Source organism: Aphelocoma coerulescens, chromosome 9 (genome assembly GCF_041296385.1).
Source record: "Aphelocoma coerulescens isolate FSJ_1873_10779 chromosome 9, UR_Acoe_1.0, whole genome shotgun sequence".
Lineage (NCBI taxonomy): Eukaryota > Metazoa > Chordata > Aves > Passeriformes > Corvidae > Aphelocoma > Aphelocoma coerulescens.
Window position 1 is genome coordinate 3,466,480 of NC_091023.1, and position 25,244 is coordinate 3,491,723.

General features: G+C 58.8%; 1 protein-coding gene across 2 annotated transcripts; it reads left to right on the plus strand.

Annotated features, from left to right (window-relative positions):
* The first annotated feature begins 429 nt into the window (after positions 1-429).
* On the plus strand, positions 430-23,740 carry LOC138114746 (diacylglycerol kinase beta-like). Of its 2 annotated transcripts, none has more exons than XM_069024582.1 (25): positions 430-611; positions 5,761-6,027; positions 8,147-8,223; positions 9,180-9,345; positions 10,083-10,322; positions 11,018-11,188; positions 11,491-11,558; positions 12,145-12,219; positions 12,314-12,433; positions 13,331-13,448; positions 13,744-13,832; positions 14,170-14,286; positions 14,399-14,497; positions 14,645-14,758; positions 14,846-14,919; positions 15,029-15,103; positions 15,192-15,277; positions 15,480-15,569; positions 15,909-16,069; positions 17,058-17,122; positions 18,039-18,129; positions 20,744-20,945; positions 22,091-22,211; positions 22,298-22,358; positions 22,993-23,740. In XM_069024582.1, exons 2-25 carry the CDS (start codon positions 5,961-5,963, stop codon positions 23,089-23,091), a joined length of 2,646 nt encoding a protein of 881 aa, XP_068880683.1. In that variant the 5' UTR covers positions 430-611; positions 5,761-5,960; the 3' UTR covers positions 23,092-23,740. The 2 variants fall into 2 exon arrangements, with proteins under 2 accessions (XP_068880683.1, XP_068880684.1); XM_069024583.1 differs by having other exon boundaries at positions 11,509-11,558.
* Positions 23,741-25,244: the final 1,504 nt, after the last annotated feature.

The window sequence follows — 25,244 nt, forward strand, 5'->3', positions numbered from 1 at the left end:
GGGACGGGGATGGGGACATGAAAGGGGATTGGGACATGAACGAGAATGAAGATGGGAGCGTGGGCGGGGATGGGGACGAGGAAGGGGTTAGGGATGGGGATGGAGATAGGCGGGGGGACAAGGACAGGGGCAGGGATGGGGACAGGCAGCGTCGGGACTGCGGGGCAGCGCGCCTTGGTCATCGCGAAGTGGGGAAAACCCTGCCGCTGTGGAGAGGTGGGAATCCATCACAGATGAGTTTTATCGTGGAATCACGGCTCCTGCCGCCCCCGCAGCCGGCTGCTCCCGCCCCGCTGCTCCCCGGCGCTGCCCCGGGCCCGGGGAGGGGCGGGGGCGCGGTCGGGGCCGCCGGGCTCTTCCCTCCAACTCCTCCTCCTCGTCCTCCTCGTCCTCCTCCCCCTCCCGCCCCGGCCGCCCGGTGCCGGCGGAGGCGGGCGGAGCGGAGCGGAGCGGCGGGGCGGGCCGGGCCCGTTCGCATCCCCCCATCCCCGCCCCGCCGCGGGAGCGCGGAGCCGCCGGGCTGCCCAGCGTTCCCAGGCATCGCCAGCCCCGGAGCCGCCGCCGGAGCGCCTCGGCCGGTCCCGCCGATGGCACCGCGCTGCCGCCGCCAAGTAAGGGGACAGCGGCGGGGGGACGCGGGGGGGCGGGGACGCCTGTGGGCTCACCCCTTTCAGTGGTGGGCAAACCCCCCGATCCACTCGGGACCCCCCCACCCCACGCGGGACCGGCTCGGCAGCGCACGTCGATGCCCGTCTGCTGCCCTCGGAGCCCGCGACCCTCCCCCCGGGCCAGCCCTGACCCCCTTCCCGAGCGGTTTAGGGAGCTGAAGGAGTGGGGCAGCGCTGGGGTTGGGGAACCGGGGTTCCCAGGCATGTGGCTCCGCTCCTGGGAAAAGCTTACCGAAGGCTGGAGAAAGGAGAGGGCAGCATATACACCCTTGTCCCCAGGGTGAGGAGGATGGCAGCCAGCCCCGAAAGCAGCCCAGGGGGCTACACCACCCTACACCACCTTCACTGGTGTCTCAGCACGTGTTGGTTCTCAGCCTGGCTGTAGAACCAGCCGTCCTTTGGCTGGGCAGAAGAACAGCCCAATCCAGCTGTTCCTCTGTGTTGCCAGGCCGGAAAAGCTCGTTAGTGTCTTTCTTGTTAAGTAAAAATTGCCGGGGCCATTGGCTTTGGAAGCCAGGAGGACTGAGGAGGTGCTCGGTGTGGCTGGCCTGTGGAAGGAGGCTGGATGTGACTTGTTCTGCAGGTTGTGTTGGGGGATGAAAGGGAAGAATGTGGCTCAAAGCTATCGGGAAGCAGTGTTATCCCACGCAAGGTGGGGTTAACCCACGGGACTCGTGGCCACAGGGTTCCCTCAGGGAGAGAGAGCCAGGGCTTCCATCTGCCAGGTTTGGGGGTGTCCTGAAGTCCTGGACTTATCCGTGCAAGGTGATGGAGGTGGGATCCCAGGGAGGATCCCAGTCCTTAGGCTGCAGGGCCAGCATTTGCTTCCCTGTCTGGTGTGGGAAAGGGCTTTTCCATGAGACAAGATCTGGTTTGACTGGGACCTGCAGGGGTGATGGCAAGGGGAAGGGTCTTGCTCCAAAGGTATCCTAGCTCAGATCCAGTCTGCTCTGAACTCAGCAAGCAAAACTGTTCTCTAAAAGCCCAACAACAGTAAGTCAGGAAGTTGTTGGTGTCTCTGGGGTATGAGCCGAGCTGTCCTGACCCTGGCGGGTGGGCGAGTTCCAAGGGAGGCTGGGTCCTCACTGTCACAAGGCTGAGCCAAGCCCTCCCAGTGCCCAGCTGGGAGCTGGTACAGCCACAGCCCAACCTTGGGGCTGGAGGGCTGGCTACGGGCACCCACCTCTCCCTGTGTCACTGTGAGGGAGAACACAGATGCTCCAGGCACCCCTGCCAGCACCTTTTATCACCCTGGTGCCATGAGGGTGCTCAGCACCCAAAGCAAAGCCTTGCTCTGTGTGGGTGGGTGGTCAGAGGGTCAGGGGGATGTGTAGACTGCAATAGGTTTGGAGAATGGAAAAAGCCCATCCTGAGTGTCCTCTTGGGCTGGCAAAATGCAGAAAAGCTCCTGTCACTGCAGAAAATAGTTTGAGCGTGACTTGGTTGGGGTTTGTTTGCTGCAGTGGGACAGGAGGGATTCATACTCCACCCACCGCCTCGGGGGCCTCTCCCCATCCAACACAAAAATAGGCTGATCTTTCCAAAAGATGTGGGGGGAGACCTGGAAAATGCCATTCCTGCAGGGACCTGCCATGCTTCTGCCCCAGGAGATGTGGCACGTGACTGTGGCTTCTGCAGGCCCGGGCAGGGATGCAGGGAAGAGCCCAGCATCGTGCCGTGCTCTGTCCCTCTGCTGCCAGGGAGCCACAGCCTCTGCACGTGTGCCTGTGCTCAGCACGAGCGTTGCCTCCTTGTGCCACCTCCTGCAGCTCAAGGAGCCGATGTTTTTCCTTCCCAAAGGGCATCTGGAGCAGGAATCTACTGTGGGGCATGCGCTGCAGCCCCATCCACACACTCCTGTGAAGCCGATCAGAGGCTGGGGGCTCTGCCAGCGCCTGGAAGCTGCCAACCCGTTGCCTCTGCTTCTGTGCCCCAGCGTGGGCAGAATTAGGTCCCCATCAGCAGCTGTGGTCCTGTGGGGGGCCAGGTAGGTGGCAGTGGAACAAGCTCTCCCAATCCCATGGTGACCCCCAGAGCACTGTGCTGTGGGATGGAGGAGCTGGGTCCTCCATCCACAGCAGCCCTGGGCAGCCAGTGGCTGGGGGCTGGTGAAGAGGCTCCTGACAGGGATGTTTGGCTGGAAAAGCAGCTCCTCTGCCATCCCATCACTGCTTCTGGGAGTCCTCCATCCCTGGATACTGAAGGGACACGGACACCCGTACCTGGACAGCCCTTTCTTAGGGATATTGACATGTTCTGCTGCCCATGGCTTGGTCCTGCCGCATCTCCAGGCTCCACTTACCCTTGGAAACTGGCCCATGGCTACTTCCTGCCTGGCATTTCCCATGTTGATGTGTTTCAAGCCCTACATGGCTGGGCCCTGGCTCCCATGGAGCTGCACCTCTTGCTTGCACCCGTCGATGCTCCCAACAGCACCTCCTTCATCCCCGGAGCTGGCAGGATGTTCCATGCAGCTTCCCAAGAGCTCCAGCACCACTTAATCCCCCGGGAAGGTTTGGGAGGCTCCGAGATCCCCCTTCTCCATCCTCTCCCAGCCACTTTGGCTGGCCCGAGTCACGCCACGCCAGTGCCCACGCCGGTGCCCACGCCGGTGCCGGCGGAGCGGCCGAGCCCACGCACGCGGCCGGCGGGCACGGAGCGAGGAGGGGGAGAGGGGCCGTGTCCCGGTGAGCGCCTTCAGGCAGGGTAATCCGGTGTTATTTGTAACACTAGTAGGGAGCTATTTTTAGCGAGAGGCAAATTTGATTTAATAGAACATAATTTGCCGCTGACAATTCAGAGGGCGGCCAAGCGAGGAGCAGCTGGATTCCTAAGGAGGCTTTTTCCTGCCCTTCCTGAAATCCAAGGCTGACGCGCCAGAAGTGGCATTTGTTATTCCAGCAACTGCTGGGGGAAAGCCCCTTGGGATGGCCCAATTAGCTCTGCTTTGCTTTCCTTCTGGTGCTTTGTGCTGCCCTGTCACCCGGCCCCATCACCCACCATTAAAAGAAGCGAGGGATATTTTTGCTGCCCTCTGTTGTGGGAGGGCTCAGTGCCCCCAGACTCCTCCAGGGAGCTGGAGCCAGCCAGGTCCCCCACTTTGCCTTTTCTTCTAGTTAGTTCTGTACTCTCAGCCTCTCCTTGGATAAGTTTAGGATAAAAAAGAGGCTATGATCGAATCAAACAGCTTGTTTGCCAGGAAACATGAAGTCTGTGTGCGTTCCTGGGCATTTCTTACAGACTGAGTTCTTCTGGACCAGCCTCAGAGGTACTTTGGGACAAACCCATCATCCAGAATAGGAGCAAACACCATGTTCTTGCTTGTGCTTTCACCAAGATGAAGATCCCCACAAAACCAGTGTGGGAAGACGTTGGGTAGTTCTTTCCCAGCCCTACCACTGTCACACCCAGCCTGTCCCCGGTTGGTGGTGTGGGGACAAAGCTGCCAGGAGTGGGGCTGCAGGGCCCCCAGTGAGGGTGGGAAGGTGAGATTTTCCCTGGATTGTATGTTATCCCACCATGGGTGCCCCAGGGCAGAGCAGTGAGGGCACTGCTCCCTAATCCTGGGGCAGCCATCTCTCCACCCCTGGGCAGGAACAGCATCTTGTGGGGTCCCCAAGCCCCAGAGCCCTCCAGGCAGCCTCAGAAGCAGCCGAGAAATCCCAGGCCATGGAGGGGTGGAGCAAGACCCCAGTGACTTTGCCCTCCTGGGAGGAAAGGACTGAGCAGGACTAAGGGGAGTTGTGGCATTTAACTCCAGCAAGTGTGTAGCCAGGGTTTGGTGGGCTCCTCTCTCGGTGTGCAGTCACTCCTTGCAGCTGGAAAACCCCATGGCAGCCATCTGGGTGGGTGCTCAGCCCTGTGCTGTTTCCTCAGAGGTCACCATCCTCCCCACAGCCCCAAAGAGGGTTTGCTCCTTCCTCTACCAACATCAGGCTTTGCCCCTGGGACCACACCTTGCCCTGGAGCACTTTCAGCAGCTGAAAATAAAGCCAAAGTAGTATTTGTAAAGAAATGTGGGGGAAGCCCTGAGTATGAGGGGTTAAGTGACTGCTCCTGGTGTGCACAGTATGTGAATGTCCCTAGGGACTCTCCGTGGGGTTGGTGTGGCATGTGGGACCCGACTGCTCCCCAAAATTACCTGTTCACCTTAACCAAAGACCTTTTTCTGGGAATGGAAAGGTGCAGCCAGCTGGGGGATGTGGGTGCTCACCACGCATCATCCCAAGTCCTGTGACCTTTCCCAGCTCATCCTTGCTCTGCTTTCTCCAGTCCATCAGCTCAGGCTGGTGGAAACTGGGAGCCAACATTTAGCAGGGAAACAGCCCTAAAATGGAGATCAAACTCCTTGGAGAACAACCACCTTCTCCAAATGCTGCCCTTTGCCTGATTACCAATTCAGTTAAATGAAAAAAGTGAATAAATTTTGAAGCCTTTAAAAGGGTGGGCTGCAGAGGGCCCTTTGGTCAGGGTTTTTCTGTGGCACAGGTTTTTCCTTTGTGTCCAGTTTTGACTGTAGATTTTCATTTACAGCGATTCTCTGGAAGTAAGCACTGGCCTCAAAGGTGCAGGAGTAAGCGGGAAGTTTCTACTCTCTTGTATTCCCTGCCTCCAGTTTTTGCATCTTCTTTAAATAATCGTGCCCTTCCTTCTGCTCCCCCTTCTGCTGGGTTCCCCCGGAAAATGCTGGGGGTGACAAGTTCCTTTCCCTGCCTGAGGTGTTTGCTTGACCTCTGTCAGCCACACCCTCTGGCCGCTGAGAGCTGTGGCTGTTGTGGGTGGCTCCATGGCAGGCAGAGGGGCTTCCCCAGGGACACAGAGCCCTGAGAATGGTCACACCGTGCTCCTCCTTATGCTCCCCCCTGTTGCACTGCAGCCCACACACTCCTCTCCCTGTTCCCTGGAATACAGATCCCCCACGTCTGCAGTGGGGAGTCCTTCCCAGCTGGGCAAACACCCTGGCACCCCATTTCCAAGCTCACCACCCCCTGCCCCACAGACCCCACTACGGAAGGTGACTGTCCCCAGGGAGCCGTGGCAGCAGGACCCAGTCTCTGCCTACCGCTGACCCCTCTCTTTCTGTCCCCTCCAGGGAGAAAGGTGCTGACCAGGTGCCCTGAAGCTCTGGGGCTGGCTCCTCACAGGCTCAGCGGGATGATGCCAGCAGTCCGAGAGCCCCCCGTGCCCCTCGCCGTGACGATGTGACCAAGCCCTGTGTGGCACCTGTGGCACTGAGCCTGGCACGACAGCACGGTGGCTGGTGGCCCCCGTCACGGGCCCTGCTGCCCAAAGATGAGCGATGGCATGTGGATCTCGCTCAGCCCCGCCGAGTTTGCCCAGCTCCAGCAGTACACGGACTGTGAGTACCCGGTTGATCTGTGCTGGACTGGTGTCCTACCTTTCCTTAGTGTCCCCCTGGAAAACCAGGTGGTTCCTTAGATTTTGGATGGGGAGTCTGGAAAAATCCCTGACCCCTAACACCGGCTGGTTGGGGTCCCCATGCCTGCCTGCCTGGGAGGATTGAGCTGAGCTTTGGGGGCCGGACACGTGAGCTGGGCTCAGTCCTTCTGAAGGCGGCCGGCTCCCACGTTCCTTAGCGAAGTGAAATGCCAACCAGGAAAGCAGACTGGCTTTTCCCAAACGCACGGAGCTGCTCCACGGCTCGCTTTGGGCTGCCAACCCTCTGCAGTAATTTTCCTTAGTGCTTTTGCAGAGCAACACTCTGCTGCAGCTGCTGCTGAGAAAAGGAGATTTGCAGCAGCGCCGAGGGGGTCCTGGGGCTGGGAGAAGCTGGAGAGAGAGCCTGGGCAAAGCTCAGGGGTCCGAAACCAGGTCCTTGAGGTCCTGCCTGCCAGAGAGCTGGAGTGTGGGTGTGCTTTTTCCAGCATTGATGGAGAAGCGGTGCAGCCCGCAGAGGTGCTGAGAGCAGGGCAGGGTGGGCAGGAAAGCGCAGCCAGGACCACGGGATGAAGGGAGAAGGGGTGTAAAATCACAAGGGTGTTGCTTTGCAGAACTGGCATGACCCTGGAGTGAGCAGGCTGGATGGGAGATGCCTGAGAGGCCCCGTGAGCTCTCTGAGGCTGTCCCTGGGGACATTGTACATCAAAAGGGTGAGGCTGGGGACAAGTTCCTCACCACCTCCTGCCCACCAGCCAGAGGCCTCAGGCACGGCTGCAGGCAGCGGCGTGTGTGCAGTATCCCTCTCTGCATCTCATCCTGCCTCTCTGGAGGATGATGAGCTTTGCTTTGCTGAATCCCAGACCATAAAGCACCATCTGTAAGGCTGGGCTCAGAACACTGATAGCATCTTTGTTTTGTTAATCAAAGTGTGGCCAGCATGGGTAGCTGCCTCCTCCCCGGGAGGATGGCTTGGCACCGGGCTGGGGAACGGGGCTTGGGGATCCTCCGAGGAGGGCCAGGATCCCCCTCCTTGAGTGCCCCAGACATCCCACAGTTGGGGTCCTGTGGCAAATTTTCTCCCCAGCAGAGGGCTGGGGGGATCAGAGCCAACACAGCCCCCATTTGCGGAGGATTTCACAGTAATTAACAAGGCTGGTGTGTCCAAGAACCTTTGCAATGCCTGTGCCCAGAGACATGTGTGAAGGTGAGGGCTGAATGTTCTCTCACCTTGATCTTTTTCTTTCCACTTTTCCCTTTTTCCCTCTGTTTTGACAGGATGAATGTCCCTCCAGACACACCAGCCCTAGGAACACTCAGCCAGGGAAAGTCTTTAGTACTTGTGTGGAAGTTTGCATGGGCCAATCCAATGATAGGGCAAGAAGGAGTGGCCACAAACTACACCAGGGGAGGTTTAGATTGGATATTCAGGAAAACTTCTTCCCCAGAAGGGTAGTCAAGCACTGAAACAGGCTGTCCAGGGCAGTGGTGAAGTCACCATCCCTGGAGGGATTTAGAAGCCATGCAGATGTGGGACACTTCTATCTTAGTGGTGAACGCAATTGTGCTGGTTAATGGCTGGACTTGATGATCTTAGAGGGCTTTTCCAACCTAAATGATTCCATGATTCTATGAATACAGTTCTATTTCTCCCTCCTGGCACCTCCTGGAGATGCCAATGGGCAGCCCGAGGCAGCCTCTGGGATGACTGGGCCTGCCAAGGGGTGTCAGCAGCCACCTGCACAGGGTGGGGCAGGGACATCCAGGGGTGTGCTTAGCACAGCAGAGCAGCTGGGACTGGAGCGTGGTCCACGCCTTCCTTGCTTTGCTCTGGCTCTGTGTTTATTTTCGTACTGGCAGGAGGAAGTTCTCCATGTATGTAAAGCTCCCAGGCCAGCTTTCCATATCTGCCCTGCCCTCTGAAGGCAGAAGGGGAAGCAGGGCATGGGTGGCCTCTTCCAGGCACAGAAGGATCCAGAAACTGCATATCCAGCAGATAAACCCCTCTGCACCACCCTGCTGGTGGATGACAAAGGCAGCCCAGTGGGGCCATGCTCAGCACGGTGCCTATGTCTCCCCAGACTCCACCAAGAAGCTCAAGGATGTTCTGGAGGAGTTCAATGGGGATGGCGTCCTCTCGAGGTACAACCCCGAACAGGTATGGCCCTGTGCCCACCAGTGTTCCCCCTGTGCTGCTGGCAGCTCCCAGCCCCCCACAAGCTCCCCCAGCCCAGCTCCCCCAGCTGGAAGCAGCCAGGAGAAGGCAGGGCTGGGTGGCTGGCCCCCATCTCTCCCCATGATTTTGCTCCCAAGACCTGATTCCCATCAAGGCCATCCTGGGGCCATCCCACCCCATCCCACTGAGAGCTTTTTGGGGCATTGCCTTGCCAGGCAGAATCCGGGAGGGATTTACTGTCCCCCTAAAAGCAAATGACTTGGCCAGCATGGGGATGGGATAGCTCTGTGCCCTCTCACTCTCCTCCAAAGAAGGCTGGGATTATTTTTTCCAAGCGGTGCTTTCTGAGAGACCTATTAGTGTGCCAGCAGGACAGAGCCTTGCATGGAGGCTGTAATCACTAGAATCAAGGCAAAATGAGAAAAATCAGTGGGCTGAACATGGCAAGGAGTGGCATAAAGCTACCCTGCTATTCCAGGGCACCACAGGACCCTCACTCCAGCTGGGGCCACAAAAGCCATTGGAAAACATCGTCCTCATGCAATGGCAGTGCCCAGTGGGGAAGGAGGAGGCACAGAGTCCTGAGGAGGAGGATGGTCCCTGTGGGGCTGAGGCTGGGCTGGGAGGTCCCACTGCTCTGCACTGCTCTGCCCTGTCCTGCCACTCCCCCAGCTCCTGCCCTGGCTGCTGTCCCTGCTCCCAGCTCACCTGCCTCAGCCACGCTGGCACTGGGCATTTCTGGCCCTGCTGCCTCTGGGTCCCTTTAGGTTACCTCCAGCCACTGGGATTTGGGAAGCCAGCGGTTTTGGGGAGGGCTCTGCAGCTGCTGTGCCCCGTGAGGGGGCCCAGGGCATGAAGCCCCACGCCCACTGGCAGCTCTGCACCCTCATGGTGGCCTGGGGCACCTCCATCCTCCTCCTCCTCTGCCCACTCCCCAGCCCATCGACTACGAGGGCTTCTGCCTCTTCATGAAGACCTACCTGGAGGCAGACGTGCCCGAGGAGCTCTGCCAGCACCTCTTCACTTCCTTCAAGCGGAAGATCTGCCAGGCCTCCCCTGAGACCCAGCACCAGAGCCCCGCTGTGTCGCAGCCCAGCACCCTTGGTGAGCCAGCCCCGTCCCCAGCTGGGCACGCCGGGGCAGCGTGGCACGGTGGGCCCGCTCCCACCCTGCCCACGGGAATGAAGGTTGGGAGGTGGCACCTGCAGTGGGTGGCATTGGGGCCGGCTCACAACCCAGCTCTGCCCCATCTGTCTCCCAGGGCCCTGTGCTGCTCCAGGGAGGGATTTCTCTAGGATGCAATGGCATGTGCCCTTTCCTCTGCACGGTCAGAGCCCGGGTCACTCCGTGTCAGCATCTCCATGCAGAGCAGTGCCCTGTGCCTCTGTCACGGGTACTGGTGCAAGCAGCCACCCTGCACTCGGCTGCACCCAGAGCAGGCCGTGTGGGCAAGGCACCCAACTCTGCCTCCCCCAGCCCTTCCCGGGTGGATTCATGGCTTGTGGAGACATCTGCTGAAAGGACTACAAATTGCAAAAGGAAAGGGAGAACCTCCCCCAGCTCTGGCTGGTGATGGAGGAGCACATCCTTGCTGTCTGGTCCTGAGCACTGTGGTGTCCCTCACCCAGGGGTGGCAGCACTGCTGGGAGCTCCTGGGCCAGGCAGGAGGGTGAGGGGCCACTTGTGGTGCCCATCAGAGAGCCCTGGGGCTGGGATGCCGGGGCAGAGAGGCACGGGGCTAGCAGAGAGGACCCAGGGCGAGCACCCAGCACCATTTCCTGGAGCAAGGGGCATAGACACCCTGGTGTCACCCTGCCCTTGGGCATGTGTCTGCTTTGCAGGGATCAATGGGAAAACACTTCGAAGTACTCTGGGACGACACACTGCCGAGCCCAAGAGCTGCCGCAGCAACACAGCTGAGCCGCAGCCAGCATCCCTCACCCTGGCATCGATCCCCAATGCCTCCCCCAGCTGGTCCAGATCATCCTCCCAGAAATCCACCACTGGCACCACTTCTGCTCACAACTCTTCGGGCTCTTCCAAGATCTCCTCCGTGTCTCTGCTCAGCCCTCAGTCACCAGGTGAGCTTGGCTGGGGCTCCACAGAGAGACACGGGCAGTGACAAGCCTTCCTCATTTTCTGGTCAATTCCCCAGCACGGTGACCTTCCAAACTCACTGGGTTCCTGGCATCCTGACACCTCTGCTTGGCAGACTTGAGCTACCGATCCCATCCCACAGAGCCCCCACCAGTCACTGTCTTAATTACCTGGCAGCATCTTGTAGGGAGGGGAAAGTGGGGCGGTGAGTCACGGCTGGCCCTTGCCCCAGCCCCTGCCAGCCCCCGAGGAAGGGCCCTCTGCCAGGAGCATCCCTCTGCTGAGGGTTGCTATTGGCACGGGCATCAGTGAGTGTGGGCTGTCCTGGCACCCTGGCAAGCTGCCTTGCTGCCCACTGAGCTGCTCACTCCTCCTGGGTGGGTGCTTGTTCCCAGCAGGACACGTTTCCATGGGCTCCAACTGCTCATCCTGCCCTTAGCTGCAGTGATGGAGGTGTGGGAGTCTGCACCCTGGGGACTGAGTGGCACTGCCCAGCCCTGTCCTGTGATGGCACCAACCCCAAGTGCCCTTTTTGTGCCCATTCCTGTGTCCCATCTGTGTCCCCGTGGTGTCACTCAGTCCCACGCTGGATGGGTCCCTGTGCCAGAGTTCCCATGTCCCACCTGGTGACAACTGCTCCCATGTCATCCCTGTGCCTGGCCTCTCTCCCTACCCACAGGCACGAGGACAGTGGAGAAGAGGTTACCCTTCAGCCTGCGGAAAAACCCCAGCTCCCAGAAAGCCACCCCGCCTCCTCCTCCCACCCCCTTGGCCCAGGTGGTCCACCTGAAGGACATTGTCTGCTACCTGTCCCTGCTGGAGAGGGGACGAGCAGAAGACAAGCTGGAGTGTAAGTGGGACCCTGGGCTCGTGCTGTGCAGAGGGGGGAGCAGTGGCTCAGGGGTTTGCCCGAGGGTGAGTGCAGGGCTGGATGCTCCCGTCCACTTGGGAAAACCACTCGGCTTCCCCTTCTGCTCCTTCCTGTGTCACCCATATCTGGCCAAGGGGCTTCGATACTGCACAGCCCGGGGGTCACATCTCGCCCTGGCTGAGCCAGCACAGTGCTGCTCCCACCCTGAGGCTCCAGCAGCCTGGAATAGGGTGCCTGGGGCACCCTGGGTTGCCCCAGGGCTGGGCTCTAATTATCAGCAGCTTCTCTCCTCCTTCCAGTTATGTTTCGCCTCTATGATACCGATGGAAATGGCCTCCTGGACAGTTCGGTGAGCCTTCCCTCGGGAGAGAAAGCAGGGGCTGCTCGGGGGGCTGGAAACATGCAGGACACTGTTGGGGTGCCCACCGCCCTGGTGAGGTGCTCCAAAATGGGCAGAGATAGGGGAAGGGAGGAAGAAAGCAGCAGCTGGACTGCAGAGCTGGGGATCACATGCCAGCTCTGCTGCATCCAGCAGGAGCTAGAAAAAATCCACCCACCAAAAACTGTAGCTCTGCATCAGGTCATGGTATTTGAGGGAAGAAAAAAATCATGCACAGCTCCTTCTCCTATGATGTTTTCTCTTTGTTCTCTGGGTATCGTCCTTGAAAGCTGTTGCAAATAAAATCTGGTTTATCAGAATAGTTTTTCCCAAGGAAAACCCCTTGCAGATTTTCTTGCAGGTTTTCAGGGCAGGAGGCCCTGAAAAAAGAAGGAGCACCCATTGAGGGCTGGGGTGTTGCTGCCCTTCCTGTGTAGGTGGGGATTGGGGTAGCCTGGGGCTATGGGAATGTAGACCTTGGGGACTTGTGGCTGGACACTCTGCTCATGCCTGGAGCCGTCCCTAACATCGGGCACTGCTGTCTCTCTGTGCTCAGGAGCTGGATCGTATCATCAACCAGATGGTGCACGTGGCTGAGTACCTGGAGTGGGACTCCACCGAGCTGAAGCCTGTGAGTGCCTGGAGGCAGCTGGGGCAGCTGCAGGGACTCTCAGCCAGAGCCCTGGGTGGCATCACCGTGTCACCACATTTTCTCCCTCCTCCAGATCTTGAAGGCTATGATGGAGGAGATCGACTACAACCACGACGGGACCGTGACGCTGGAGGAGTGGATCCGGGGTGGCATGACCACCATCCCCTTGCTGGTCCTCCTGGGGATGGAGACAGTGAGTGTCCCTGAGGACATCTGCTTCGGCTGCTCCAGCCCACCCCCAGCAACAGACCGCGCGCTCACACGGCACCACACAGCCCCACGCTGGCTCCCAGCCCCTGCTGACACCCCCACCCTGCCCCCTTCACCCCCCAAATCTTTCCAAGCTCACTTTTGAGCTGCAGCCACTGCCAGCTGCTGTGCCCAAGCAGGCTGGGCTTGCTCCTTGCTGTCGCAGTGCACTCCAGTTCGATGAACATTTAATCAAAACCTGAAATGAGTACCTAAAATGGCATCTCCTCTTGTAGAGTGAGGTTTGAAGAGCAAAGGTGGGGTTGTTGGGATCCTCCTTGTTTCTCTGTCTTGTTTTTCCATCCTTTTGGCCTTCATTTCTTTCAAGTGCATCCCTGGCTGTCAGGTAATAGTTTGCAGGGAGAGATGGTTTTGCTCATGGTACCCATGGTTCCCCTGGAGAGGTGGGGTGGAGGACAGGCTTTCTGGCAGAAAAATTCAAGAAAACAGGGAATTTTAACTGGCTCTTGCAAGGCACTCGTGCCTGGCCCCAGATGTAAGAGGTTTGTACTTTTGTCACCCTGTGGTGGTGGTGGCAGCTTGGCCCCAAATGTCAAGTCACCTTCCTGTCAGCCACCAAGATCCTCCCTGTGGCTGGGCTGTGCCAAGGGTCTGTGGGAGCTGGACATGCCCAGGGGGATGTGGTGGCAGGGAGATGCTCTGGGGAACACCAAGAGAGAAGGAGAGTAGGGGGAGCCCATGATCCTGCTGGGAGCAAACTCCCAGAAACACCATGGGGTTTTTAGGGGATGAAAAGTTGATCAAAATGATGGGCTGAGGGGGCTGGGGCTCTTGGCAGAAGGGGAGTGACCCCCTCACCCTCCACTCTCCTGCTCTGCAGAATGTGAAGGATGATGGGCAGCATGCCTGGAGGCTGAAGCACTTCAAGAAACCTGCCTACTGCAACTTCTGCCGCACCATGCTGCTGGGGGTCCGCAAGCAGGGCCTCTGCTGCTCCTGTGAGTCCTGGATCCTTGCCAGAGTGTTGCACTCCCAGACTGGTGGCTCCTGCCACATCCAGTGGTGCCCTGGGGAGGGAGGCCTGGTCCCTGTTAGTGCTGAGCCCCGTGGGTGCTGCAGGCTGAGCGGGGAGGGGGCAGCTCCCATGCTGGGGGGTGATGCTGACCACCTTCGTGGTGGCACTTGGGTTAGTGGTGCCCTGGTAGTGTTGGGGTAACAGTTGGACTCGAGGGTTTTATAGGGCTTTTCAAACTGAAATGATTCTGTGGCTCTGTGATTTTTCTCTCTCACCAGTCTGCAAGTACACAGTCCACGAGAGGTGTGTGTCCAAAGACATTGCTTCCTGCATCAGCACCTACGTTAAATCCAAGAGAAACACAAGTGTGAGTAGGCAGCTGGTGCATTTCTGAGCCAGTGGCCATCCTGGCCCCTTGGTCTCCTGCTCTGCTTCCCCACGGCTTCTTCCCCTGGCTTTTGCCCCTCACATCCTGGGCAGCAGCTCACAGGCATTCCCAGCATCCAAAGCCTTGCAGGATGCACCCCATCCCCAGTCCCCAGGCACCCACATGACCTCCAGCCCCAAGGTTTGCCATGGCTCCACATGGGGGCTGGATTGGATCAGCAGCATCCCTGCAGGACAAGCTTTCGAAGCCCTGGTGGCACCCTCAGCAGGAGGGAGATGCCGGGGGTCAGTGGGTGCAGTGTCCCCGTGCCTTGCAGGTGATGCAGCACACCTGGATCGAGGGCAATTCGCCCGTCAAGTGCGACAGATGTCACAAGAGCATCAAGTGCTACCAGGGCATCACTGGCCTGCACTGCGTCTGGTGCCAGGTCACGGTGAGTACCCAGGGCTGGGGCACAGCCACGGTGCCTGCAGGGCCAGCTCTGGGCTGCTGACCAGGAGAGGGCAGGTGTCCTCTGTTCACCATCCCTCCCTGCCCTCCTCCAGCTCCACAACAAGTGTGCCTCCCATGTGAAGCCAGAGTGTGATGGGGGCCCACTGCGGGACCACATCTTGCTCCCATCCTACATCTGCCCAGTTGTCCTGGTAAGTGCCCCCCTTGTCCTGGTAAGTGCCCCCCTCCTCGCTGCCAGTGACAGGGGCCCAGCAGGGCATTGCCAGGCCTGCCTGCCTTCCCTGGCTGCTGGCGCTGCCTCTCGGGCAGTGTGGGCATCCATGCTCGGTTCCCCAAAGGACAGGCAGTCCCACTGCCGACGCTCGGAGAGCGACTCCCCCGCCAGCACCAGCCCCGAGGACACCCAGGGCTTCAAGTTCAACTCCACCACAGTGGATGGGCAAGGGCTGCAGGTAGGTTCCTGCACTGGGCTGCAGGTGAGCTCTGCCACTGAACTCGACAGCAGGCAGGAATTCACAGCGGCATTTTCTGCCCTCCAGATCAGCCCTCAGCCCGGGACACACCCGCTCCTCGTGTTTGTGAACCCCAAGAGTGGAGGAAGGCAAGGCGAGCGGTAGGTGGGGTCCTGCCTGGGAACAGCTTCCCCCCGGGGTTGGGGGCTGCTGGTCCCTCAGGCATCACTCCAAGTGTGGGATCACCTTCATGGCATTCCCTGTTCCCAGGGTCCTTCGGAAGTTTCACTACCTGCTCAACCCACGCCAAGTGTACAACCTGGACCGCGGCGGGCCCACGCCAGGGTATGGAGTTGCTGCAGGTGATCCTCTGCGCCCTCCTGCCGGGTGCTGCTCTCCCACATCACCCCTTGTCTCTCCTGGCTTTCTCCAGGCTGAACTTCTTTCGGGACACTCCAGATTTCCGTGTGCTGGCCTGTGGAGGGGACGGCACGGTGGGTTGGATCCTGGACTGCATAGGTGAGCAAGGGAGAGCCGTGTTCCTGCAGAGCATCATCCGCCTGCATCCTTGGTGATCTGCCACCGATTCCCGATATTCCCCCAGTGAAAGTGGGGTGGTGGTCCTGCCAGCAGCATCATTCCAGGCTGCTGGTGGAGGAGGGACATGGAGAGGAGCAGAGAATGAGCCTTGTCAGCCCCAAACTTCTCCCTTGAATTGCAGATAAGGCAAACCTGGTGAAGCACCCACCAGTGGCCGTCCTGCCCCTGGGAACGGGCAATGACCTCGCACGGTGCCTGCGCTGGGGAGGAGGTGAGGATGGGCAAGCATCACCCAGGGGTGGCTGGTCCTTGGGAACCCTTCCTCGTGGCCATCCCAGGGCAGGGAGGACTCCTGGGCTCCTAGGATGCAGTTCAGAGCTGCATGGAAGCCTGATGCCTCTAACTCCTTCCAAAAAGAGCAGCTGCTGCTTTCTGAACCCCCCGCAGCCGGATCCTGCTCAACCTTTTCCATTTGGAGAGCCCTGCCATTAGCCAAAATCTCTGCCACTGCTGCAAGAATGTGCTGCAGCAGCTGCCCTCAAGTGCTTGGCACCTGGCTATGACATGGCTGTGTTCCCCTTCATCCTCCTTCATCCTCCTTCCTTTCCAGGCTATGAAGGAGGCAACCTAATGAAGGTCCTGAAAGACATAGAGCACAGCACAGAGGTGATGCTGGACCGCTGGCAGATAGACATCATTCCGAGTGACAGGGAGGCCGATGGAGATCCCATCCCATCCACCATCATCAACAACTACTTCTCCATTGGGGTGGTGAGTTCCATGGGGCAGGAGTTGGTTTCTCCCTTCCCATCCCTCCTTGCTCACACTCCCAACCTCCTTCCATCTCTTGGCCTTGTTTTTTCAGTTTTATTTTCATTTGTAAAGGCAGCACCAAGTTACATAAGCAGGCATAGGATCTCTATCTTCCCAGCGGGAAGGTTGGAAGAGTGAGTGTGAAAGGAGTTTAAACAGGATTCAGGGAAGTTTGGGGTCCCAGAGACAAGGACGCCCCACCTGCCAAGACAGCACCCATCAGCAAAGCCCTGTGTTTCCCCGTGTTTTCCTGATGTGGAGAGGTTAGGGAGCCTGGGGGAGGATGGCAGCCCTGTGCCACAGGGGTTTCCCCCAGTGCTGGGGGTCAGTCCTGAAAGCAGGAAGGTTTTGGGGGCAGCCCTTCTCTTCCCAGGGGCTTGCAGCATTTTTGTCTGTGCCGGGGGTGCCACCACAGCATGGGTCACTCACCTGCAGCACTGCAGGATGCTTCTGGGGTACATCAGCTCCTGCTGATGCCAGGGGGTGTCACTGCAGGTGGCATTGGGTGACAGCTTCTGAGCTGGGCTTAAGCACCCCCACTGTGCACAAGGAGAGGTTGTGATGAGTTTCAGGAGTTGCCATCCTGCAAGGGGAGCTGTCAGGGTGCAGGGTCTTGGGGTGTCCCCAGAGCCCCACTGCTCCACTGGGTGCCTTTCCTCCCCTCTCATCATCCCTTCCATGCAGAGCCCCTGTGATGAGGGAAGGAGGCCGAGTGCACTAATTATGTCTCCCCTAACAAGCTTTGGGAAGAGCCTGGCTGAGGGTCCCTCCAGCACCTTGGGCCATCAATGCCACCATCAATGACACCGTGTCATTGTGCCACTGGGACCAGTGGCAAGCATGAGGAGCTGAGCACCCAGATCCCAGCACGTGCCCACGGGGCACAAGGAGGGGGTTCTGCTTCTCTGCTGTGCCACTGATGTCTCTGTGCTCCCACTCTCCGCAGGACGCCTCCATCGCCCACCGCTTCCACATCATGCGAGAAAAGCACCCTGAGAAATTCAACAGCAGGTAAGGGCTTCCCAAGGGCCCCCCTGAGAGCCGGGTGTGGGGGGACACCCTGCCTCTGCCATGCACCCTGCCAAGAGGATTTGGTGTTTGGCCAACCTTAGGGGACAGGCAGGGCATGTACCAAGTGTGATGGGGGTCCAGGGCCAGGCATGGTGGAGGTTTGGGATGCTTCTTCAGGTCCCGTGCGGTGTGGCAGGCTGCTCAAACTTGGCCATGCACCCAGTTACGTTCATTCATGCTTTATAATTAGTATGGAATTCCAGGATGGGCAGGAGCAGGCCAGGCAGGGAGGGCAGGGCAGGCAGCAGGTCACGGCTCGTTCCCACTGTGCTCAGGGTGCATGGAAATGTGGTGTTGGCAGCAGGAGCTGTGGCTTGTGACCCCCATCCCCAGGTTTAGAAATACCTGCTAGAAAAACCCCGAGTGGACCAAAGTGTCCAGCTCTGCCCTCAAGTTCAGCTCCTCTCGGCTCACAGCCTCTCACAGCCTACAGCTCCCCCTCACAGCCTGGCACAGCAGCTGATGCAGGGAACGGGCCATGGTCAGGGGCTGCTTAGCGGGGTGCTGGGAGGCTGCTGAGGTGCAAGACATCCCCTCCGTAGGTGTCCTGTCTCTTGACAGCACATCCCATGCCAAGGGAGCACCCAGCACCCCCATTCTCCCCCTCTGATGGGTGTCAGAGCCAGGTCTGCTCCAGCCACCTCCTGACAGCCCCCCAACCCCCAGGCACACCTCTATCCCACCACACAACTCCCGAGGGCCGCGATGCCGATGGTCCCTCTCCACAATGGCTTGTGTCATCCATGGCTCATGTCCCCAGCACAGCAGCTCCAGACAGTCTCTGGCAGCCCATCCTGCTGCTGACTGGTGCAAGGTGCGCTTCTAAGAGGGATACTGACATGTCTCTGTGCCCCAGGATGAAGAACAAGCTGTGGTACTTCGAATTCGGGACATCAGAGACCTTTGCAGCCACCTGCAAGAAGCTCCATGACTATGTTGAGGTTGAGGTGGGTTTCCTGTGATGATCCTTGGCTCCAGCCATGGCACAAAGGCTTTTTGGAGCCATTGCCCATGGATCCCTCAGGCAAGGCCTTTAGCTGTCTGGGGAGAGGGTGCCACCATGGCTTTGACCCCTCACTATGGCAGAAGGACATGGTGGCTGGCAGGACCTCCTATCCCACCACACAGAGCTTGCTACAAAGCCAGCCAGCTGTGGGCAGAAGAATAATCCTGTATTCCCCACTTCCAGCTGTATTGGAGAGCATGCCTGGAATATTCTCTCTGTAAATTCCGCGCTGCTCCCAGCCCTCATTGGCTGACATGGAAACAGCCTTTAATTAGAGCCGGGGGGAGGGCCCGTGGTTGCTAAGAGTGCTGTCACTTCTCCACGGTGGCGCTGGGGATTTGGGCTGTAAACTTCCGTCTCTCCCTATCTCTGGATAATCCACCCTTTTATAACTTAGGCTGGAGGGTGAGGGGAGAAAACAGCACTTGCTGCAAGAGGCGGTGGGAGTCAGAGCAGCTGGTGGGTGCAGGGGTGCTGGCGGTGGGCAGCGAGCAGAGAGCTGGCCCTGCAGACCTGGGCAGAGGGATTTTGATGCCCATTTCCATACAGGCAGTTTCTTCCCTTCCCAAAGCCTGGGGTGGGTAGCTGCACCCTTGGGAACTTGTGGGAAGGGGCAGGACCAGCATCACAACCATCTCACCCCCTTCCCCATCCAAGCAGCAGTGTCCCGGGGTGGACAAAGTCCGTGTCTGTGGAGTTGAATGCTGCTGGAGATGGGCACGAGGTGCCCCCCCATTCCTTCTTGGGGTGCTCCCCACCAGCTGAGCCCTCTGGCAGGAAAGTGTTAATCCCGCAGTATTTGAAGTTGAAAGCAGCCGCCTGTCCTCCCTCCAGCTCCCAGGCAACTGTCAGCCTTGCAGAGAAATAGCAGTTTTGTTTTGGAAATTGGCACTCGTTCCCCCTACAACTCCTGGAAATGAATTTGCTTTTTCCCCCAGCTGCAAATTTCTCCTTCCAGCCTCGCTGCCAGCGCGCCGTCAGCTGCCCCTGCTCAAAGGGCCCATTGTAGCTCGCTGGCACGAGCTGGGAGGACTCTGCAGGGAGAATCGCTCCTGCCCGCGGCTGTGGGCAGGCGTGGGCGGCTGTGGGCAGGAACAGGCTCCTGCAGCATCCCAGCATCCTGCACTCTTGGCAGCCAACTCACTCCCATCCCACTGTGGCTGGGCTGGCACCCGCTGCCTCACTGGCAGGTGGGAAAGGTGCCTGTGGCTGGGGATGATGCTCGAGGTGTGTTGTCCATCCTGCAAGGAATCGGAGCTCGGTACCCACTGCTCAGAGCATTACGGTCTTTTCTCTTCCTGCAAATCACAGTATCATTAAGATGTACTGAGAACGAAAGGATTAACATCCTTTCCAAGCCTTGGAGAGACAGCTTGTCCCTCCCAAACCAGAAGATTCCTGCTTTTTGCTTTCAATGTGAGGCTAAAAATAAGATCCCGCAGCACCAGGGGAAGCAGAAAGGATCTGAAACACAGAGGGGTTTGCTCGTGTGAGCTCCCAGCCCCACACACGTGGGCTTGGTGTCCTCAGCACTGGCCGAGGGGGTGGTAAAAATGAGCTCTAGACCTTTGTTCAAGGAAAACAACCAGAAAGGGGCTTCTTAGCCCATTTCATTCCTCTCAGCACAAGAATTGAGGGCAGAGATGCCTTTGCATCATTAAAACACAAGGAAAAAGCTGTGCTGGGATTTGCTGAAGCACAGAGTGGCAGGTAAAGAGCAGATGCCTCAAGGAAAGTAGGAATGCTTGACAGAAATTCCTGTTGGATGGAAAAGGGGCTGCTTCCACCAGAGGTATCTAGGAAGGGGATCCATGTCTGGGTAGCGTGAGAAGATCTGAAGTTAAGAAAAGCATTTCCATGGCTGTTGCTTTTAATCCTGTGGGAAAGCTGCAGGCAATGGATATTTTAACTTTTACAGGGAGTTTTCAGCTGAGGCAGTCCTGCTGCACGACAGCGAAGCCTGGGATGCCAGTTCTGTGTGCTCTCCTGTGGTTTGCTCTCCAAAACCTGACATTTTTCCCTCTGACACCTTCCCCTAATTTCCTTCCAGCCTTATTTCTAGTTTCCAAATGGCACTTGAAGACAAACTGGTTTGAGCTACTTTTTGGGCAGCCAAACTTTCCAGTCCTTTGGAGTCAGTTTGGATAAGGAGGGAGGGGAAAGCAGGTGCTGGAGCTCCTTGGGTGGAAGTCACTTTAGGGCCAAGGTGGTGTTGCCTCCTATTTTGGGTCACAGCTCTGAGTTTAGCCAAGGTTTTATGTGGTCCCCCAGGAATTTGCTTTTTTTGAAACTGCTGTTTTGGACCTGTAGTAAAACTCCTACAGAAACAGAGGGGAGAGCAGTGCAAGGAGTTGACAATCACTCTAGGAAGGCAAAGTGGGAGGGTATTTGTACCTCCAGCCCCAGCCACTCTGGGGCTGCCCATGCCCCCAGAGACCATCTGGGATCACGCTGTGCTCAGGGACCCGCGCTTCCATGGCGGGGAGAGGAGGCTGGGCTCTATGTGGTGGGCACAGCTACCCCGACCCTCCTGATGCCACCCATGTACCCCGCAGTGCGACGGGACCCTCCTAGACCTGAGCAACACGTCCCTGGAGGGCATTGCCGTCCTCAACATCCCCAGCATGTACGGGGGCTCCAACCTGTGGGGAGAGACCAAGAAGCAGCGTGGTTACAACCGGCTGGGCAAGAAGGCACCAGAGAAGCTGCCTGGCACAGTGGTCACCGATGCCAAGGAGCTGAAGTTCTGCGTGCAGGGTGAGTGGTGGGGTTAGCACAGGGGCACTGGGCACCCACTATCTCTGGAGCAACAGCACTGGAGGAGTTGTTGTCAGCTCGATGTCTTTTGGGGTGCCATGGTGACCCCACAATAAGGCAGAGGAGGAGCTGGAACCCAACTGCAGAGCTGGCACCAAGGGCTTTTGTAAGCGTCTTGCCAGGCTCCACCACAGAGCTGCCAGCCTGGATGTAGGGTTTGGGAGCAGCACAGTGCCCACGCTGAGCCCAGCTGGCACCTTGCACCCGCTACTGAGGCCACCGGAGCCGTCGCTGCGGGCAGGGAGAGTGCTGGCAGCGTTCCCCAGTGGGGAGTAGTGGGGTAGAAAGCAGCCAGCAAAACAGGCAAGGTGCCTGGGTTTTCCACCCACCACCTCCCACAGCCTGGGGCTGGGCTGGGAATCAGCCCCCCTGTGATGTGGCTGCCAGAACAGCGGTGTCACATCCCAGACTGTCACTGTTGGTCCCTTGCTGCGTGAGCCAGGGGCAACAGGCTGCAGGGAGCGGGGCCGAGCGCAAGCCAGTCCCAAAGGGACTGCAGGGGACATCCCCACTCCTGGGTGGGCAAGAGGGCAAGGGAGGCTCAGAGGACTTCTCAGGGGTAAGAGGGGGTGTGTGTGAAAGAGGACCCTGAAGCAGAGAGCTGCACCAGTGTCGGGTGTCCTTGCTGGCAGCCCAGAAGAGCCGGATGAGCTGTGAAAAGAGGCGATTCCCTGGGATTTGAGCAGATTGCTCACAGTGAGGATTCTGCCTTGTGTGCTGGCTTCTGGGGAGCTGCAGCACCCTAGGGCACCCAGGGAAGAGGCGTCACCATTTCATACCGTGCAAACGAACAGTCAAAGGGCTGGCGGGGATCTGGGCTGGCGTCCTGCAGCCATGCAGGCCCAGGTGCTGTTTCAGACCAGGAGTACTTTTGCTCCAAAGATTTTGGATAGCAGCACTGCCCAGCGCTGGAAACACCCAGCTTGGTGGTCTCGGGACACAGAGGACATCTGGCTAAATCCCCACAGTGCCACCAGCCGCGCTGTGCTTCAGGAGAGCCAGCAGCCCTGGAGGTTTCGAATGAGGGCAGAAGGCGGGGGATCCCTGGGGATGGGGAGAGCAGCTCAGATCCCTCTCTCTTGCAGACCTCAGCGACCATCTCCTGGAGGTGGTGGGGCTGGAAGGCGCCATGGAAATGGGGCAGATCTACACGGGGCTGAAGAGTGCAGGGAAGAGACTGGCCCAGTGTTCCTCCGTCATCATCAGGTATTTGTCACCTTCACAGCTGAGCGCCCGACTGGCAGTGAAACCTGACACCTGTGTCACCCCCGTCTCTCCTTTGTGCCTCGCAGGACGTCCAAGCTGCTGCCCATGCAGGTGGATGGGGAGCCCTGGATGCAGCCGTCCTGCACCGTGAGTCCCCAGGAAGGGGGCAGGAAGGGGCTGGCAGGATGTCGGGTTGGGGCAGGAGGGGCTGGCAGGATGTTGAGATGGGGCAGGAGGGGCTGGCAGGATGGTGGGATGGGGTAGGAGGGGCCGGCAGGATGGTGGGATGGGGCAGGAGGGGCTGGCAGGATGTTGACATGGGGTAGGAGGGGCTGGCAGGATGGTGGGATGGGGTAGGAGGGGCTGGCAGGATGTCGGGATGGGGCAGGAGGGGCTGGCAGCACAGCAGGATGGGACAGCCTTGGCTCCTGGAAGCAAAGCCTCTGGATGTGGAGGGAGGCTCTTTCGCTTGCCGGTGGGCGGCCGCCGAGCCCGGCCAGCTGTGACTGCGCCGTGGCAGCCCCGGGCTCAGGACACGCCCGTTTCTCGGCGCTGCAGCGTTCCTCCCTGCGGGCGCTGCAGTAGGGTCCCCTACTGGGATGCACAGAGGAGAAATCCTCTTCCCATCCCACCACTATCTGGACATGATTCCAGAACTCTTCATCCCGGTGCTGAGCTGCTCCCAGCTCCACGGGGTCACTCCTGAGAGTCCTGGGGCTGGAGGGTGCCTGGGAGGGCTCAGGGCCCTCTTACTGAGCTGGGTTTTTCTACTTCTTTTTAGGTCAAGATCACACATAAAAGCCAGGTGCCCATGCTGCTGGGGCCCCCCCAGAAGAGCAGCTTCTTTTTCCTGAAGAGGAGAAGCCGAACTCGGGATTAGAGCAGCATCCAAGGGTCCACAGCCTGGAGGCACTCAGCATCCCAGCCACCTGCCTGATGCAGGGGTCCCCAAATCCCCATTCTGCGGCGGGGACAGAAACTCCCCCTCCAAGCCCAGTGGGGATTATTTCTCCTAGGAAGGCCTGGTAGGCTCCTTCCTGATCACCACGAGCATCCTGTCAAGCTGGGATGGAAGAAGGGGGAGAAGGCAGGCTGGCATGCAGGGAGCACATTTGCTGGAGCAGCACTAGGACTGGGATTTTTTTTTCCCCTTTATTTAAATACCCTCCAGCCAAGCTGCCAGTGAATGTGCTCCAGAGGCAGCGCCAAGCTCCACTTATTTATTTATCATCCTCCTGAAGACCACTCGGTGTCTCGCTGCACCGGCTTTCTGTCCCCCAGTCCTTGCAATGGGAGGAATTATTTATTTCCTTAGCCTAGAGGAGCCATCTGGGCTGCTCACCTCTGTGCTGTGGGGTTTGAGAGAGATGCAAAGAACCATTGCTGCCAGCCCAGTGAGCCACGAGGTGTGGGACAGGCTGGGGACAGACAGTGCACAGGGACAAGCGTGGGGTGGATGGGAGGAGACTGTGTTTTTACAGGGAAATGGCAAAAAAAAGGGATTTTGGGGGGAGCTGCCCCAGCTCTGGGCTTTGTGTTCATATTTATGTATTTATTTAGCAAACTTTGGGGGGAGTCTGGAGATCAGCTTTTTAGGAGCGTGGATTGGACACAGACACCACCTCCCTCCTCTGCTGGCTGTCCTCCATGGCACCTCCTTCCGCATGGACTTTCCTCTCTCCTAATGCCTGCCAGCCTGCGCCAGGGGCTGGAGACCCTGGGGACAGACATCCAGAAGCTCTTCTCTACTTGAAAGTGTCCCCACCACCTTTGACACATCTCCCGACGTGCTCTGCCAGGCTGGTGCTGTCCCTGTGAGACAGGTGCTGCCCCTGATGCTCCCGGGCTGCAGGGAGTGGGGCACAGCGATTGCACCTCGGTTTCTCTATGGCCAGGTCTCCCCACAACCCACTCCAAATCCGAGAAGCCTCTCAGGTGCTGCTGCCTGCACGGCTGCCGGGGCCCACTGGGATGCTCAGGCAGGTTTTGGTGGCATCACCCATGGATGGACAGATCAGGGTATGCAGCTTCTCTCCAGGATGCACAAGGACCAGAAGACAGATGTGTGTGGTGGTCTGAATGTACTCCCCAGGAGCCAGGAGTTGGCAAGACTTGCCCGTGGAAAGGGCTGCTGGTTGCTTCTGCAGTCACCCGCTGCCTCCAGCAGGATACAACCACATCCTGAATTACCCCTGCTCCCAGGCAGCTCCCTTAGGGCTGGTGGAGGCTCCTGTGCTGTTGGGAGCAAGCTGGGAGCAGTGTGTGCCTCATGGATGTCACTGCAGGCAGGAAAACTTTTGCTTGTCCCCACCATGTCCCTGCCACAGGGCTGGGACAAGTCCCCCTGTCCTCCCCAGTTTCCCAGTGCCCACTCGGTCCCTCCTGATGCTGCAGGTCCCCATGCAAGAGCATTCCCCTGGCAGAGGGTGCTGCCATCACTGTGTTTCAGAGTGAGCAGTGAGCTGCAAGGGACCTGTTTGTGACCTGTGTACACAGGCACACGTCACCCGCAGTGCACAAATCCACCCTCCTCCTCCTCCTCCTTGTCCCCCGAGGCGGCTGTTTATGAGTAGCCAGGTGAAAGCAGATGGAGCGAGGCCAAACAAACCCCAGGTCCCACAAAGCAGCTGCCTCTGTTTCCCCAGTCCGTTGCCAAGGGCAGGAGTGCCTCACAGCCCCACATTTGGGGAGGGTGAAAAAACCACCTCCGCCATCTCCAGAGCTTTGCCAGCGGGAGGGTGACAGGTTTGTTCCGTGGGATGGCAGCACACAAGGTCAACAGGTTTGGTTCCATTTCCCTGCCCACTCACCCTCAGCCCAGGGTTTTATCCCAGAGCCTGCATGGAGCCAGCAGTGGTTTCCCTGCTCCTTGCCCCCTGTCACAGTTTGCTGGGCTCCGGGCAAAGAGCAGCACTGGGGTCTCTGCTGCGGTTTGCTGTCGGTGGTGGCGGAGCCGGAGGAAGCAGGAGGGCATTGTGCCTGTGCCTGCACCCCTGGGCCTGGCAGCGCCAGGGCTGAGGAGCTGAAATCCAG

Excerpts from the sequence above, each read along its gene's own strand:
- LOC138114746 (XM_069024582.1), top strand. The coding sequence starts at position 5,961 with ATGAGCGATGGCATGTGGATCTCGCTCAGCCCCGCCGAGTTTGCCCAG. Across the intron at positions 14,287-14,398 it reads GCGTCTGGTGCCAGGTCACG|CTCCACAACAAGTGTGCCTC; the intron begins GTGAGTACCCAG and ends GCCCTCCTCCAG. Across the intron at positions 15,104-15,191 it reads CGCGGCGGGCCCACGCCAGG|GCTGAACTTCTTTCGGGACA; the intron begins GTATGGAGTTGC and ends GGCTTTCTCCAG.